General features: G+C 43.8%; 1 protein-coding gene across 1 annotated transcript; it reads right to left on the reverse strand.

Moving 5' to 3' along the window:
• Positions 1 to 180: 180 nt before the first annotated feature.
• mfrp (membrane frizzled-related protein) lies at positions 181 to 6,409 on the reverse strand (the record flags this gene model as incomplete). Its single annotated transcript, XM_080540881.1, has 13 exons — positions 181 to 405; positions 731 to 858; positions 1,051 to 1,185; positions 1,528 to 1,658; positions 2,722 to 2,870; positions 2,963 to 3,039; positions 3,436 to 3,561; positions 3,690 to 3,820; positions 4,010 to 4,229; positions 4,418 to 4,582; positions 5,660 to 5,791; positions 6,093 to 6,198; positions 6,356 to 6,409. 13 exons carry the CDS (start codon positions 6,407 to 6,409, stop codon positions 181 to 183), a joined length of 1,779 nt encoding a protein of 592 aa, XP_080397007.1.
• Between the last annotated feature and the right edge of the window lie 11,493 nt (positions 6,410 to 17,902).

Here is a 17,902-nt window from a genome sequence, read left to right on the forward strand (position 1 = left end):
GTTGTACTTGTGAAGTTCCTTCAATGTTTTCACTCTAACAGAGAGAGAGAATGACAACAGTCCTGAGTGAGTCCTGAGTCCTGTTAGTGCAGCATAACAGGTGGGCAAATGCTATGACACCATACTGTATAACAGATGTGTGGCGCTTAACTTGCTTTTGCCTGTGTTGACCCTGAGGTTTCAGGGTAGAGAACATTCCATGGGGTCCTGGGTGTCAGGCAGCAAGTGGCAGTTGAAGGGCCAGCTGAAGGTGAAGAGGTCCAAGGCCTGGCTGCACTGCTGCTCGGCAGAGGAGCAGACGGAGCGGCAGGGCTGCAGGACCCCTCCCTGAGGGCAGCACTGGGGCAGGAACATGCCACACACCAGCCTGCGCAAGGGCTGGAAACACTCGAGCTCCATCAGTACCTGGACACCACCACAAGGTTAGATTCACAAACACAATATGGAACCGTTGTCAGAAATATTGACTGTATGGTTCATGATATGATGTTGAACAATTTCTTTTTTTTTATCAGTCCTTCGTTTAAGGATAACAAATAATGTGTTCCCCTTTATGCCCAATCAGATGATTTCTTGACAATATTTCGGTCTATTTAGGGGACTTACCTTGCTCAAGCGCTCCTGCATAGTTTATTTAATATAATCATTTTAACTGCGAGTCTGGAAACAGTGAAATAATGCTGTAGCCTATACTGTATATCGTAGAGTGTGTCAGCTGGCAAGGTCTCACCCTGTACTGTCGGAGCAGAGTAGCTGCCTCTCTCTGGTCAGGGATGGACAGCCAAATGTTGGGGAAGGAGGTGAGGTTGTAGCTCAGGCCCTGGCACATCTCTACCTCAATGGGCTCACAGGACGAAGCTGAAGGACCGGGAATACCAGTTAGACAAGTTCCTAGGAGGTCACATGATTACGGGCCAAGAGAAGGGTGCAAGAAACTATTTTTTCACATTTCACAAGTGACAATAGAAGGATAGACTTGATGGCTGTAGTGTCAGATATATCATGGCATTGAGTACAATAATTGAGAGTATATTATCTGTGTTTGCTCACTGAAAGGGGGATAGGTGGAGTTGTCACAACTGTGCTCATCTGCCCCGTCTGCACAGTCAGTCCAGCCATCACACAGCCACTCCTGGTGCAGACACTCCCCACTACTGCAGGCAAACTGCATGGGGCTGCAGGTTCCTGATGATGCAGAACTGAATCAGATATTCCTGCCACAGCCCAACACTGAGGTTCCTGCTGATGCAGAACTGAGGTGTTGAGTAATTTGACTACTCAACTAGTCATCGAACCTGGAGTACTATTACTTTGTAGTTCTTCTATTTGCCATGAGATGGCAGTAAGCACCATTTTGTTAAATGACTGTCCCTCTAGTGGTGTGTGCAGAATAGGCAATTTTAAGTCGTGATGTTGAGAATAAATATATAACAGATACCATTTCTGTCTGTGTGTTAGTGCTGGGGTGAAACATTCAAGTGCAATCTTGGGGCCACCCCAGGGCCAAAGTTGAGAAACACTACACACGTTGTGAGAGGGAGATGGCCTGGTATGAGACGTTAAAGCCACTGTCTGCCACGCCCTCATCGGCCACAAACACCACAGTCATCAGAGGCCCAGAGGAGGTGAGGTCAGGAGGTAGGCTGGTCCCACAGTACCTGAAACAGGACACAGAACACCACTGATTCTATACATTACACAACTCTTTGTCTGACACCATGTTTACAGTAGAACAGCGGTTCTTAAACTTTTTAGCCTGGCAACCCCCCAAAAACATTGGTCAAGTCTCTCGAAACCCCCTTCTTTCCCAACCCACTGATTTGACAGCTACATACTGTCATGGCCAACCTCCCTCAAGTGTTAACCACTGCATAAACCGGAAATCAGAAGCTAAGATGTAACGAAGATGTAAAGTATTTAAAGGGTTTATTGTTCAAAACAAGAAGCTTAATGCGAAAAACATCCAACCATCCAGATCTTAAATGGGCCACAGGCACATCAGAGCAGCCAATCTCTCAACTGGTGACGGCCCAGAAAGGTGACAACAATGTTTTTGCCTGAAAATGAAGAAAATTATCAATGTGTGGCGCTAACCTTACCACCCGCATAATTACTTTGGTCGCTTACCGCAAGTGTGTTCTTCACGCTTCCTAGAAGTAGCTGACTGAAGCAGCGAAAAGCTATTTCAACTTTGCGGCACGAGCAGTGAAGGATTAAATGGATAGATTACACTAGGCAGACTGTATTCTTTCGTGAAAGCATTGACTCTGTCTGAGAGAGTCAGGATATTGCTGTTGGGGCCTTGTAGTGATGAGTTCAGTGTGTTTAGCTTGTCAAATATGCCTGCCAGGTACGCCATTTCGGGTCAGTGAGGTGGTGTGCGAGAGGGGAAAGTGTGTCTGATTTGAGGTTGTGTAGAGAGAGCGTCTTATACATTCAGACAGAAAATCATCTCACGTCTCCCCTTGGCGACCCCCCCCCCCCTGATCCCCCCGAGGGATCATGCCCCCCCCCCCCCCCCCAGTTTAAGAACCGCTGCAGTAGACCACTCAGAACATCTGGTACCGGCATTTAGTGATGTTAATGGTTAACATTTATGGTTGGGTATATAGGATTACAATTTGTTATGACTAAGGTTAGGGCTAACGGTAGAATAGTAAGGTTAGGGACACCGTTACAGTCAAAATGCACAGCATATGAGAGTTTTATACCCGTCCTTACCGTCCAAGAACTCTTCCTGCCCCGGTGTCAGCACTGTCGTGTACCTCCACGTAGTCAAACTCACAGACGTCCTGGGTCTCCAGGCTGAAGTTCCGGAAGCTGAGTCGGATCACATGACCTTCCTCGACAGATATCCGCCATGTGCACAGCTGAGGAAGAGACAGAGAGCGGAGTAGATCTAACATGAATACGCAAAGGAGATGTCTGGGTGGGTTATTTCGGTGTATAAGGTGTCAGATACCTGTTGGTGAGGGTAAGACTTTGGGTGGTTTGGACTCGCCAAGTAGCCGTACGGTCCATTCTTTTGCCCCCCACACTCTGGTCAACAACATAGAGAAGCAACTTTGATTAAAAGGATAGTTCACCTCATTTTTCCACATTTCACATACCTTACATGTAGTTTGTACACCCATGCTTTATTAATGCACAGCTGTCGAATTAATCTTACTTATACCTTAATGAATGTGTTTGGAATGCTTTCTGTTACTGGAGATTGTTATGAATGCTACATGTATGTAACCTTTAGAGAAAGAGTTACTGGGTATAGTCCGCAGGCCCGGGCCTAGGTCTTTGGTGGCCCTAAACCAGGTGATTGGCAGGTGGTACCTTGCAGCGCCAGTGTGGCGCCCTCTAGCGGCTGTGGCCCTAAACAACCGCATACAGTGTTTATGCCAGCGGCCGGCCCTGGCAGGGAGAAACCTTGACGTCTCTCACCTTTGTGCTTAAGGCTGCAGTTGGCTTCATCAGAGTGGTCATGGCAGTTAGGCTGACCGTCACACACAGACACGGGCAGGAGACAGCGCCCATGGTCACACATAAACTCTTCCCTTGAGCAGCTTTCTGGGAACACACACACACACACACACACACACAATGTCACTTAAGTTACAAGCTGATATGATGTGGTGTGGAAATGTGCTTTGAAATGTTTTCTTGCTTGTTGCTTCTGACTCTGGAGGAGTACTCACTCTGCTCAGGTAAGGTGGCGCGGTACTGAGCAGTGAACCCACTTCCACCGATGCTCCCGTCAGAGCGGAAGGTCACCCACACAGTGCTGCTGTTGGTGTTGACTGTAGGTGGCGCCACATTGCCACAGAACCTAGATGGGACAAAATAATAAAAAAACAAAAAAGGCAATCAATTTAAATAACCATTGAGCAGACTCCCAGATTCCCACATTGTGACATTGATATTAGGGGTATGGGTTGAGTTTAAAAGTGCTTTGTTTCAAGGCTTCGTAGCATGACCGCCAATATAGTGTCAACTGGTGTGGTTGTTTTGAATCCACCTGGTGACCACGGTAGGCTGTTCGCTCTCCTCTTGGACCTCCAGCCAATCAAACAGGCATGGAGACGGTCCTTCTACAGCCAGGGAGGACACGTGGATCTGGACAAGGGAGGGAGGTTGTAACCGGATCACCCAAACACATAGCGAGTCCGGGGGGTAAGAACCAGGATGGTTTGGGGAGCTGAAACTCCCCTCCGAATCTGACAACACACCTCCACACTCTGAGATATGGACATGGACAGAGAGGGAGAGAAAAAAAGAGAATACTGGGCGTAACACGTCACGATAAAAGAAAGCGTTATGTATTGTAGTCAAATGATGTACTGTAGTATTGCACACTATGGAATTACAAACTATTATGTATAGGGTACTTATTATTGTATTACTGTGTTGTACAAAGAACACCCACTGGTTTCAGGGGTAGGGTATCTTGCTGACTGTGGTGCCACGGTACTGTCCTCTTGACTGTTGTTGGTGAGGGTTGTGGGTCGACTACTTGGCACTCTGTCTCCACTTAACAAGTCCAGGGGATTAGTCGAGACCACTTCCACATTCACAGTCTGCCCTTTAACCTCTGAGCAGTGGGGAACATAGAGGGAGAGGTATGAAACAGAACAGAGAGGGAGAGGTATGAAACAGAACAGAGAGGGAGAGGTATGAAACAGAACAGAGAGGGAGAGGTATGAAACAGAACATAGAGGGAGAGGTATGAAACAGAACATAGAGGGAGAGGTATGAAACAGAACATAGAGGGAGAGGTATGAAACAGAACATAGAGGGAGAGGTATTAAACAGAACAGAGAGGGAGAGGTATGAAACAGAACAGAGAGGGAGAGGTATGAAACAGAACATAGAGGGAGAGGTATGAAACAGAATAGAGAGGGAGAGGTATGAAACAGAACATAGAGGGAGAGGTATGAAACAGAACATAGAGGGAGAGGTATTAAACAGAACAGAGAGGGAGAGGTATGAAACAGAACAGAGAGGGAGAGGTATGAAACAGAACAGAGAGGGAGAGGTATGAAACAGAACAGAGAGGGAGAGGTATGAAACAGAACAGAGAGGGAGAGGTATGAAACAGAACATAAGAATGTTCTGGCAGCATCAGCGATTGTCAGTTTGTTTCTTTTAGGAGAGCGGAATTCCACCATCATTTCATGTCATAACTACCGTAAATTATGTTAAGAATGGTCCTCGCACTCAAATCATAAAGGATTCATCATATTCATATTCAAATAAATAGTATACCAGTTTCATTTTGACTCAGCTCCAATTTCTTAGGTTAGTCATTCATTGGCACCAGAAGATGTTGTCGTGCAACTAGAAGCCATTTACAATCGACCAAACAATGATCCAATTGGCAGACGTATTCCCAGGTCACAGGAAGTCCCAACCTAGTGGACTACACGGAGCACTTCATGCCCCCCCCCCCTAAAAGCCCCCCCCCCCCCCCCCCCCCCCTCACAAGAAAAATGCCAGATTGTGTTTCACATTAAGGGCCTTCTGGGTCAAGCGTTTTAAAATGGAGCGGGCACTCATCAATATTGATTTACTGTCAGTCATTCAAGGGCCTAATCCCAAAGGTCTTTCATACATACAGATACATATCCAGTCCATGTCTATTGTTATTCATTATGTCCCTCTCACCCACGTGTAAGTATGAGCACCAGCGCGAGACCCAGGGCCGCTACCAGGAACAGTGCAGCAGCAGAAACCGCCAAGGCCCCCCAGCCACACCACGGGCCCCTCAGACGCATCACACACACACTGAACACACCTTGGCCTGGGGACACACAGTGAGTAGAGGATTGGCAGAAAAGACATGGAAGGTTATAAAAAACATGTTTTAGTAGCATGTCAGCCTTCTTACTAAATTCTCCTGAGAAATGGACTGAAATGTGTGTACATTCACTGATATATATTTTTTTTGATGGGTGTAAATAATGCACTATTGTAGGGCCAATTGATTATAACATTAGTCTTTGGTATTTGGTGGTGTATCAACAATGAATCCTACATCAAATCCATTTTAGATGTTCAAAAGATGTCAAGTAAAAATACAAAAATGAGTTTGACAGACTCACTGGTTGCTGGGCTCTTGATTGGCTCTGGGGTCACGGTTGTTCTAAACCCTCCCACTTTCTCCTCACGCTCTCCCTCCAGCTCAAACGCAGGATTACAGAACACATTCTGCAAAACACAAAAAGAAGCAAAATTGGTATTACCACTCCATGAACATGGGAATGCCAAGTAAATACCCATAAAATACAATGGAAAACACAACTCAACCAATACGGTAATCAGAATTCCAGGCCACACAAGCTGTGGCCATCAATTCCCCACCCACCTTGTAAATATCTGATGATTCTGAGTACACAGACACTTCTGTGAGGTCTGTCATCTTTGGTTAAAGAAACATTGGGCATCCGATCTGCTCACCCTCTCCAATGGAGGCTTAAGTTATGATAAGCAGCACATCATCAACAGAGTCATCAAAGATAGTATTGATATGAGAGGTGAAAGTTCACTTTGTAATGTTCTAACATTGTCCACTGTGAATTTCAGCAACACAACTCTGTTTGCAATAACTCTATCGACCTCCAGAGTCCCGGTATGACAGGATTTTCCTTTATTCCAAATAAACATGAAACTCCAAAATGTTAATCCACAAGGTTGAAAATATTCCACAAAAATATATTTTAATCCATGGATATGTGGTTTAAAATCCAGATGAAAGTTTGTATTCAAGTATTGTGGCCATCAAGTATTCAAGCTGTTTGCTGTGGTCTTTCCTCTCATGGCTCGGTGGTCGTGGAGGTTATGTGTGAGGCAGATGCGTAGTCTTTTCTTGATTTGTTGAGGGTGACTGATTTGTTTTTTTCAAAGGTTCTTGAACCCCCTTCATGGTGTTCCACAAAGCCGAGTCAGCTGAGGGGACTGAGCTCTGAGGAGGGAGGGGGCTGGGGAGGGAGGGAGGGGGCTGGGGCTGGTGTTGTGGTCCATGTTATTTCTCCATAATGTGCATAGGGGTCTATTCCCATGTCCTTTGCACACTGCCTTACACATGCTGATCTGTGCGTGCACGGATTGTAACTCCATTTCACACCATTGTGACAACTGTGAACTTTGTGTGGAAAACTCAGAATAGGAGTCTGCATACAACATACTGTAGTTTTTGAGTGTGTTGATTGATCCGACTGTTTTTATGTTTTGCCAGGGCAGGTTTATTTGGGGATGACTGGGCAACAAGAGAAGAAGAGTGCCATATCACCGGTATCATGGAGCCTCGGAAAAAAGGGGACTGACCAGTGATACTAATGTCACATTTCTGAACTGATAAAAAAGTAAAACATTGGTTTAGGGTTAAGGTTAGGGTGAGGGGTTTGGTTAAAGGGGCAATCTGGGATTCAAACAATAACAAGCAGTGCTTACAAACAATGAAGTAAAGCAAGCATATATTTTTGGTTCTGATGGGGTAAGACAGTTGGACTAAGCTTGTGAGGCATTTATAAGTTATATTCTTCAATTCCCCCAGATTGCCATTTTAAGTTAGGGTTAAGGTTATATGTTTTGCTGGCCAGTGAAGTTCCTTTAGTCTCTCAAGGTGTCAAGGGGTTGTGCCAAAGAGCCCCGACTACCCAGGACACTCTGTACCTTCCAGTCTGGGTAAGATGAGAGGACTAATATGATTATGAGTAAGGAGTCAGTGGGTTTATCTGAAATTCCTTTCTCCGTTATATATCAAATGTAGCATTTGTATGAAGATAGATTTGGGTCAAAACTCATGAGGTTGTAGCTTTGATTTGAGAACTTGTCAAATAAATATTTGCACAATTATCTTGAAATTTCCACTCGCAGTGTCGATAAAAATGTATAATTTAGAGGTTAGGTTTGCTTCTTTTCACTTAGATATTAATTGTAAAAGCCATTTTGACTAGGGAAGCCCAAATTTCTGCACCCCACTGTACATAAATATAATAGGGCTGCAACAATTCATGAACATGAGTGTGTACAATTGAAGGTCCTTCCAAAGTTGCTACCAATGTTGCTTTAAAAACACTCACAACATTGGTGTCAATCTCCTCAATAATAAGCTAATAAACCTATGGGACTTCAATGAACACAATGGGGAGAGTATACAAATATACCTGTCTCCACAAACAGCCGCGGGTAACGCATAATTCTGCATATGATTGCAATGGGTATTTCTCTCTCATCCTCGTCTTCCCCCTTTATAGGCCACACAATGTTGTGTAGAACGACCTAAAATAGAACAATATGGACATTTTCAAAAAAACATTGAACAACAGGTGACCCTTTTAGAGGATGTGAATATAAACATGTACTGTAATAATAATAATAATAATAATACATTCGATTTATATAGCGCTTTTCCGAGGCTCAAAGACGCTGACAATATGGGCAAAACGGAAAACACAGAAACAACAAGCAACAGATAACATGAGCACATAGAACACAGAGGTAACGAACGGGGAAGGGGAGGTTGTATGCATGTCCATGGGGGGAGGGGGGTGGCAGGGTGAGGGGAGATGGTTAGGGATAGGGGAGGTTGTATGCATGTCCAGGGGGGGGGGCGGGGGTGGCAGGGATGGGGGAGATGGCTAGGGGTAGGGGAGGCTGTAGGCGTGGGAGAACAGGTAGGTTTTGAGGTGGGATTTAAAAGTGAGGAGTGAGGGTGAGTCTCTGAGTGGTTGAGGGAGAGAGTTCCAGAGGCGGGGTGCGGCTCGTGAAAAGGCACGGTGACCGAAGCCTTTGAGTTTTGAGGGTGGGACAGTGAGGGGAACAATGGATGAGGATCGGAGGGTACGGGTAGGGCGGTGGGGGAGAAGGAGGTCAGTCAGGTAAGGGGGGGCCAGGCTGTGGAGGGCTTTGTATGTGAGGATGAGGACTTTGAATTGTATACGTTCTTTGATGGGGAGCCAGTGGAGAGAGTGGAGGACAGGAGTGATGTGGTCACGGGAGCGGGTGTTTGAGAGGAGGCGTGCAGCAGAGTTTTGGACCATCTGGAGTCTATGGAGGGAGCGGGAGGTGATGCCGGTGAGTAGGGAGTTGCAGTAGTCGAGGCGGGAGGAGATGAAGGCGTGGATGAGGGATTCAGCAGCGGGGGGGGAGAGGCAGTGTCTGATTTTTGCAATGTTTCGGAGGTGGAAGTAGGATGTCTTGACAATGGAACTGACGTGGGGATCGAATGAGAGGGTGGGGTCCAGAATGAAGCCGAGGTTGCGAGCCAGGGGGGAGGGGGTGATGGTAGTATCGTCAATGGTGAGTGTGATGGGTCCGGTTTTATTGAGGGTGGATTTGGTGCCGATGAGGATGACTTCGGTCTTTTCACTGTTCAGTTTGAGGAAGTTGTGTGTGAGCCAGGTTTTTATTGCGGAGATGCAGGTTTCGATGTGAGTGAGGGGTGGGTTCTGGGTGGAGTTTGTGGTGATGTAAATCTGTGTGTCATCAGCGTAGCAGTGGAAGTCCAGGTTGAATTGGCGGATGATGTGACCGAGGGGGAGTGTGTAGCAGAGGAAGAGCAGGGGGCCGAGGACTGAGCCTTGTGGGACCCCCTGTGTGACAGAGGAGGAGGAGGAGGTGTGACCGGAGAGGGAGATGAACTGGTGTCTGTTGGTGAGGTAGGAGGTGAGCCAGTCCAGGGCGGTGCCCTCAACACCCAGTTGACGCAGCCTTTGAAGGAGGATGGAGTGGGACACTGTGTCGAAGGCTGCGCTCAGGTCTAGTAGAACTAGGATGTTGAGGGCACCTGAGTCTGCAGAGGTGAGGAGATCGTTGATTACTTTGACCAGGGCTGTTTCAGTGCTGTGATGTGGGCGGAATCCAGATTGAAGGGGTTCATACAGTTTGTTGGATTGGAGGTGGGAGTGAAGTTGGGCAGCGACAACGCGCTCAAGGGTTTTGGAAAGGAATGGTAGGTTGGAGATGGGGCGGTAGTTGGAGAGATTGGCTGGGTCAAGAGTGGGCTTTTTGAGAATGGGGGTGACAGCGGCAAGTTTGTAGGTTGAGGGAACGTGGCCTTGGGATAGTGACTGATTGAAGAGGGCAGTGAGGTGGGGGATGAGGGCAGGGAGGCAGGCCTTGGTCAGGGTTGTAGGGAGGGGGTCGAGGGAGCAGGTGGTTGTTTTGGAGGCGGTGATGATAGTAGTGATGAGGGAGGAGTCAATAGGGGAGAAAGTAGTGAGAGGAGTAGGGGGGGGGGTAGTCAGGAGGGGGGAAGATGACAGCAGGGGGGGCGGGGGTGGTGGAGTTGGAGATGGAGGCAGTCAGTGAGCTATTGATGTGGGAGATCTTGCTGTTGAAGGCGTGGAGAAAGGAGTTGCAGAGGTCAGGGGAGGAAGTTGTGTTGTTGTCCGGGGGTTGGAGTAGTGTCTTGACAGTGGAGAAGAGGGTGCGGGGGTTTCGATTGGAGGTGTTGATGAGGGTGGAGTAGTAGGCAGATTTGGCAGCTTGGAGTGCGTCACGGTAGGAGGAGATATGTTGCTTGTAGACTTCGGCATGGACAGTGAGGTGGGTTCTATTGTGTAGTCGTTCAAGTTGGCGGCCGGTCTGTTTCATGGTGCGTAGTTCAGGGGTGTACCAGGGGGAGGAGGTGGTGAAGGAGACAGTGATGGTTTTCAAGGGGGCCAGTGAGTCAAGGGAGTCAGAGAGAATGGAGTTGAGTAAGGTGGCATAGTCTTCCGGGTTGGTGGGAGTGGAGTCAGTGGGGAGGGCAGAAGATATGGACTGGGATAGAGTGAGTGGGTTGACAGATTTTATGTTACGGAAGGAGATGGTCAATATATATATGTATATAGTCAAATTAATGGGAGTTTGAGTACACAATTACCTACCGTTGCATTTCTTGCTGCAGTGTTAGGTCTAACAGGCTGGCCAACCCCAAGGGCACCACTTGCCCCAGAGTGCCCACGGGCTGACGTATTGTGGGGGAACTGTGTAAACCACTGCTAGTTTGTGTGGGTTGTGGGCAGCTTTGTCTGAAGCAGCTGAGGAACTGCACTGCAGTTTCAATCAGAGTTTTCTACCTGAAAAAAAAATGTAGCCATACCATAGATTGCACATTTTCAGAAATGTACATATCATTAGCTAACATCTGTATAAAAGTATAACCAAAAAAAGAAGGATTAGCTGGTAGGATTAGTTAAACAACAGCTCTAAGCTATCTAAGTTTGTGGTGCTTACTACAAAGTTGTTTGTGGTGGATGTTGTATGCCTGTGAACAGGTCACACTTGAAAATGAGCCCTTGGGGCTCAGTGTGTTTTTTTACCTGTATAAATAAAGGTTAAATAATTTTTTTTAAAAGTTAGCGCAATCACAATCAACCCATCCTAGCTAGCTAGCTAGCTTACACAATGGTCATGAGCTAGCTAGCATAAATTAGGTAGGTAAGTTACCATTCAGAGGGACTCTTCCACATGTATTTCGATGAAAGAAAAAAACTAGTGAAGCATAATACTGATAAGGTTTAGAGAATTAACAAACATTTTTGGGGGAATATAGCTAGCTAGATACACTTACCTGAGTAGTGTGAGATCAGGTGTCAAGTTCTCAAATCGAATCTACAACCTCATGAGTTTTGACCCAAATCTATCTTTATACATTTGGTGCAATCTCCACCTTGTGTGCTGTGTCTTTTCACTTGGGTTGTTGTGTGATGACACACTTTTTCTTAGTGTATCACAGGTCTGAAAATTGTGGTTTTCTTTTAATTTTACCATCTGGTATTGGCATTGATTAATTTGTTTGCTTAATTGGTAGATTAAAACACCTCTTAAAACACCCATGCTCCACATGAAGTGATGTAGTCCGGAGGTATAGTGTCCCTGTTTCTGTGCTTGGACAGAGAAAGGTTTGTACGTAACAAAGGGACACCTGTAAACCTGCCTTTGGGCGGCATTGCTTCCTCGGTTCGTAATTAATAGAACAACTAATGTCAAGCAACATATAAGCTGACTGCTGTACCATTAAAAACAATAAGAGTGTATGTAATTTGATGGCAGCTACTAGATTGTAATCATAAGTGCAATACTGAAATACAACTGTGAACATTTCAAACCTGCAAACTGCGACACTTTAAATGAATGTGCAATAATACTATGTGCAATATGACAACCCTCGTGTACATAAGGTTCAGAGATAGGAAATGTTAGGATATTTATAGTATAGCATAGAGCAGTACAGCACAGTGTTTTATTTGTATAGCATAGTAGCATAGTATAGTGGATAGTGTATAGCCTTTATTTATGTAAACCAGCTCTTTTCCCTTCTTGTTTTTAGTATTTTTTTCCTAGCACCAGGGGAGCCCCCCCTCCTAAATTTCGTTGTATGGTACCTGTACTGTATTAATGACAATAAAGACCATTCAGCCATTCATTCATTCATTCATTCATTCATGTAAACTTCTGAAATTAAATATTTGTGATTTAATACATGGTTTTCACTACTCTGATTGCAGACAAAGGAAGTTGCAAATTCCAAAAGACCAGCACATTCTCCTGTAAGTACCTTGTGATTTGGTTGTTTTTATGTTTGTTTTTAGGACATTTCAGCTTTTTTTGGATAGATACAGTAGAGATTGACTGGAAGGATAGGTGAGAGAGAGGAAGGATGACATGCAGGATGTGTCGATGGCCGGAATCGAACCAGGGACCCTGCGATTACATGGCACATGTCACCCAGGCCCCCTGGTTGGATAACAATTTGAGTTTTAAACATTGAAAACATGTCCAAGGTACTGAAATTTAAATTAGTACTTTATTTTAGGATCAAATATTATTTTTCAATGTCAGTAAGATAATATCTTGTACAAGGCACTTTTTATCAGGACATTGTTCATTGTCCAGTATCATGGTGCTTTAAGTTGTATTACCGGTATAACCAATGCTAGATCACTCGTGTGAGCTACATGCATTGCAATGCAATGGACCTCTCTCTCCACCAGGAGGCTGAGGCTGGTTGTGTACAAAGCATTGATAAGGCAACCTCCTTTACCGCCTTTTCTTTGCTCCTTACCGAAAAGATCAGAAACGTAATCGTAGGGTCCCTGGTTCGATTCCGGCCATTGACCTATCCTGCATCGTCATCCCTCCTCTCTCTCACCCATCCTTTCGGTCAATCTATATGGTCTCTATCCCAATAAAGCTGAAATGCCCTAAAAACATATTTAAACAGAAATAGCAGTAACTGAACTGAAGTGGGAGATGTTATTGTATACACGCTTCAAAAGACTATAGGGTTAGTGGAATTAGTCTTTGCCTACGTTTAATTTAATTGTTTTTAATCTCCATCTAGTTTGTAACATTTGTTTTGTGATTTGTAATGCATTGTAGTTTGTAATACTCTATGTACACACTGTTATTTTACTACCGTGTTGCCTTCCTGTCTGGTTGCCCTCAAGAGAGGTTTCAAGCATCTTACCTGGTTAAAAAAAGGTTAGCTAAAATATATATCTTAGGGTTAGGGTTAGGTTTGTGGTGTTTAGAAGAGTGTATGACTTAAATCCAATTTAAATGATACATTCTGTACTATACTTTAATTAATTTAAGGAATTCAAACTTGAATTGACACGTGTTGGTGTGCAGCATTTGAATATTAGGTTTGACATATCGTCTTTGAGAAGGTGTTAAGTGTTCTATAACAAAGAAACTTGCCCTGGCAGTCACTGGCTGGATAGAACTGCCCCGTCTAGACGCCTCATTTATCTGCTGCTGGGGTTGTGGCTGTGAGGGTGGCCTGTAGACTACGGTATCAAAAGCCAGATACAGGCCAAATATAAGAACAGAAAATGTAGGAGCCTCTTATGCTGGACAGATATGGCCTAAATGATACACGAAAACATGATGTCGTAATGATACTTAAATAAATGGCACAATAGGGGGTAAGACTCTCACCATATGCATTGATATGTGTTGTTCCAGCATAATCCTGGTAAAATATCCCTTTCAAAAAGTTTGTTATATTGAATCTGAGAAAATCAGATATAGTAGCCTACCTATAGGACCACCTGAAACTACAAAAAAGTATGATTTTATTTGATTTCATGGTGATCATGATAACATCTTGCGCATCTATAATAAAGAAATACACCAACAAAGTGCTGCATAGTGGCAAGTAGATTGTCTTCTTGCCGAGAATGTTTTTGGTTTACAAAAAACATTGTAAACCAAAGTTCAGCATATCATTTAAAACTAGGCTAGATATTGCTGTGAAAGGCAAAGTGTTTAAAGTATTAAGCTGTTATATCACGTATTCAGTATTTGTATTTTTCTAAATTACTGAACTGCCTTGAACTTGTAGGACGTTGTAGAAGACAGTGTTGACAGCTTGCTGTTTTAAATGTAAGGGAGGTTAAAGCATGTTGTGTGGAACACACTGAAATGTGGCCCACAGAGGCCATTATTGTCTTCCGTCCATGCAGAGAACAGTAATCAAATATGCCACTTATGCTTCGCTGATTAATTTCTTTCACAATTTAGAGGCCCGGCTGAATGCATCTCTATGTGCAGAAGAGCTGTATTGTGTCCACTATGGCCTCATTACTGGGTGTAAAAGCTTGGTGTGGGGGAGGGGCAGTGGGGGTAGAGCACCCAATGAAGACGTTATGTTTTTCGAAACCTAACAAAATGCTTCAGTGACATGTCTGTCCTCATTTTATGGTGTAATGTACTCTGTTGAAAAAAAAACTAAATGTACATCCATGCTGTTATGTCTTTGTTTCGGAGAAGCAGATTGCCTCTCATAATCTGTTAGAGAAATAATCAGGCAGCTCGTTAGTGATATTAAATATTTGCTACTCATCAATTTACAAAGATGTAATTAGATTTTCTTTTTTGATGACTGCAAAGGTTTGACCTCTCAGTCGCTGTAACTGCAGCTCCCTCTCTCTCTCTCTCTCTCTCTCTCTCTCTCTCTCTCTCTCTCTCTCTCTCTCTCTCTCTCTCTCTCTCTCTCTCTCTTTCTATCTCTCTATCACTGGTTGACACTGTCCAGAAGAAGAGCCACTTTGTCCTGCCCTCAGGCCTCTTCATGCAGCTAGCCGGTCTCTCCACAGAGAAATGCCTCCCTCGTGTCACTAACAGCGAGTATTAGGCGAGGGATGCGGGTTCACTTGCCCTGCGTAGGGGCTTATCTTGGGCTAAGCTTAGGGATGGACAAATAGCAAAGCCAGCCTCACTCCAGCCGGTCTGAGGGCACGAGGGAGCCATCTGTCCACTCTCTGGGTAACAATTGGACAACAATAGGGGGCAAACATTCAACAAGGACCCTAAACTAGAGGACGATTCATTCTGGAGGGACAAGGACGGGAAGGAGAGGAACCAACATACAGTATAAGAGCAGGTCAGTGATTCACATTACAGGCCTGTAACTGTTACATGACTAACAAGACTAGGCTTTCAACTACTGCTCATGTTTAAAACGAAGTTACAGAAAATAAAAAATACAGATATTTTTTTTTTCAACTGTCACAAAGGGAGTTGAGGAATTTGGACATATCTCAACTCTTATCATAAGTTGAATTAGACAGAGTAGACTGAGCTAGCTGTGTCATTGGGTTTCCTCACTTATTGTTTGATGCAATAGAGTCACATTTACTCATTATTGAAATGGATGGATGAGCGTGATTGATTGTTTTGTATCAAATGATTATGTTTTTGGATATTGCAGCAATGTTCTATGCCCCTGTCCACCAAGGGGATATTCATTTTCTAATCTTAGGTATTTTAATATCCTTTTATGTTGTGGGAGAAATAATTTACTATATTCTGATGAAACACAGCATAAATTAGGCCTTGTAATTTGCTAGTAGGGGCTGGAGATACACAACACTCTCTGAACAAGGCTGATGTACAGTATATGTTGATAGCTTATACTGCAATGAATATTTCATGAGTATCTATTTCTCATATTGTTCTCAATATATGTAAATATATATTAAGTTAGTTAGGAGCACATGTGTTTCAGTCAAATATTATTCTAAATATTCCAAATATTATTCCACTTGGCTTATGTTTAGTTTCATAAACATATTTTGTCGCTGTAATTTTTTTGGTTGTATTGATGTAAGGTGGGCATGAAGGATTGGATTAGATAATCTATAAAATGATGTTCATGGCTGTTGTTCATTATTAGTATGTTGTTCTGTGGTCTTGAGTGGGTGCTGACATGCTAGAACTGACAGAAATGGGTCAAAAGGGTCTTAGCATTAACTAAACAAATCCTGGCCTATAGGATTAAGGCTGTGATGTTGCTGTAGGTTTGATGCATTTGCTGTAGCTTGATGACACAGAGAAGGGAATGACCCATTCCAGGCTACATACCTAGCTGCTCCTCAACAACACTTTAGTTTTTCAATATCGTTTTCTATACTAGCTACGCTTCTGCTCTTTGTCTGGTAATTGTCAACAAAGGAGTATGTGGGTTTAGATGTTGTAAATTGATGCTGTAAATTGACCTGTAAATTGACCTAGGTTCCTAGTTCCCAGAGTTGCTTTGCTTCACCTTTCTCACACACAATATGTTGAATTGATTATAATGTAATTGTCATATGCTGTGGGATCAGGGTGATAAACCTCAGGCTTTGGTCAATCTCTCTCGTAGAAGTCTCCCTGTTTTTCAAATCTTTGTTTACCCTCTCTTTTAGGTGTGGGATGGCAACAAAGAGATTCCTTCATCCATTAGTGTATGTAAGTATACGATTTCGGTCAAAGGTCACAGGTCACTGTATGTATCCTAATGCTACGTTAGAGTAAGCTAAGTAGAGCATGATATGCCTTGGGGAGTATTGGGTTGAATTCTAAATTGCGTTGGGAAGGAATATTCACTCCTACCCATTCATACTCAACATAATAAAGGAGTACTCTCCAGGTTGAGCCTGGCTACTCCTGTCTGTGTTTGGCTCGAGATATTCCACTGTGACTGTGCAAATATGAATGAGACATCAGTGGAACATCAGAGACGGTCAAACAGACATCACTTGATCTTTAGCCCTGTAGTACACAAGTAGCTCCTTTTTTGTCATCTCATCTTATCAAAGAGAATCACACAAGTTCTGTGAAGATCACACCAGGGGTAGACCTTATCTTACAACTAGCAAAGAACAACATGTCAACAGTTGCTGATGTTTTCCTTAAGTCCATGAGAGGTCCTGAATGTTAGGGGGCATTCTAGGAACATTCGGGATGTTCCGGGTATGAAGATTACCGGTATGTCTCTGAGGGTCATCTGCAAGGTTCATTTGTAGGGTCCCCTGTATGTAACTAATTATGTTATTTTGTAACATTATATTGTAACATTATTTTGTAACGTGTTTGACACCATTGCTCATTCCATTCCATTTGAAGTTTCCTATTCTACCTCCACTAGCCTCCATTGTTCTAAAAGTAACATTCTCCTTATTGACATTAAGGGGACATTGAGAATGTCCCATTTAAAGTCTTGATAAGTCTGAAGGAATAGTACAAAATAATGTCATAAGTTATATACAATGGACCCTACAAACTAAGCATACCAGGGGTGTTACTATCATCCAAGTGACTTTCACAGTGGTGCTGTGACTTTTACAGAGACTTAAACTACCTTGCCCCAAGATCCAAAGCATATCCCAAAAGGGGGATAATGATAATGATCAGCTTCACATCAGAGGGCAGAGAAGAAAGCAAAAATATTGCATCTATTCTATGTCCTGCATATACTGTATGTAACATTAAGTACAGTACAGTATGTGGATGTGTTCCAAAGAAAATGGCACAGCGAAATTGTTTAATCTATTGTTTAATTTATTTATTTACTTTGATAAAAGTGACTGAATTGGTCCATTTTTGCGTCCACAGTGTGTTTCGTATGAAGAGTAGGATTGTCTAAGACTGTCTAATA

Source organism: Nansenia antarctica, assembly GCF_963989245.1.
Source record: "Nansenia antarctica genome assembly, chromosome: 1".
Lineage (NCBI taxonomy): Eukaryota > Metazoa > Chordata > Actinopteri > Argentiniformes > Microstomatidae > Nansenia > Nansenia antarctica.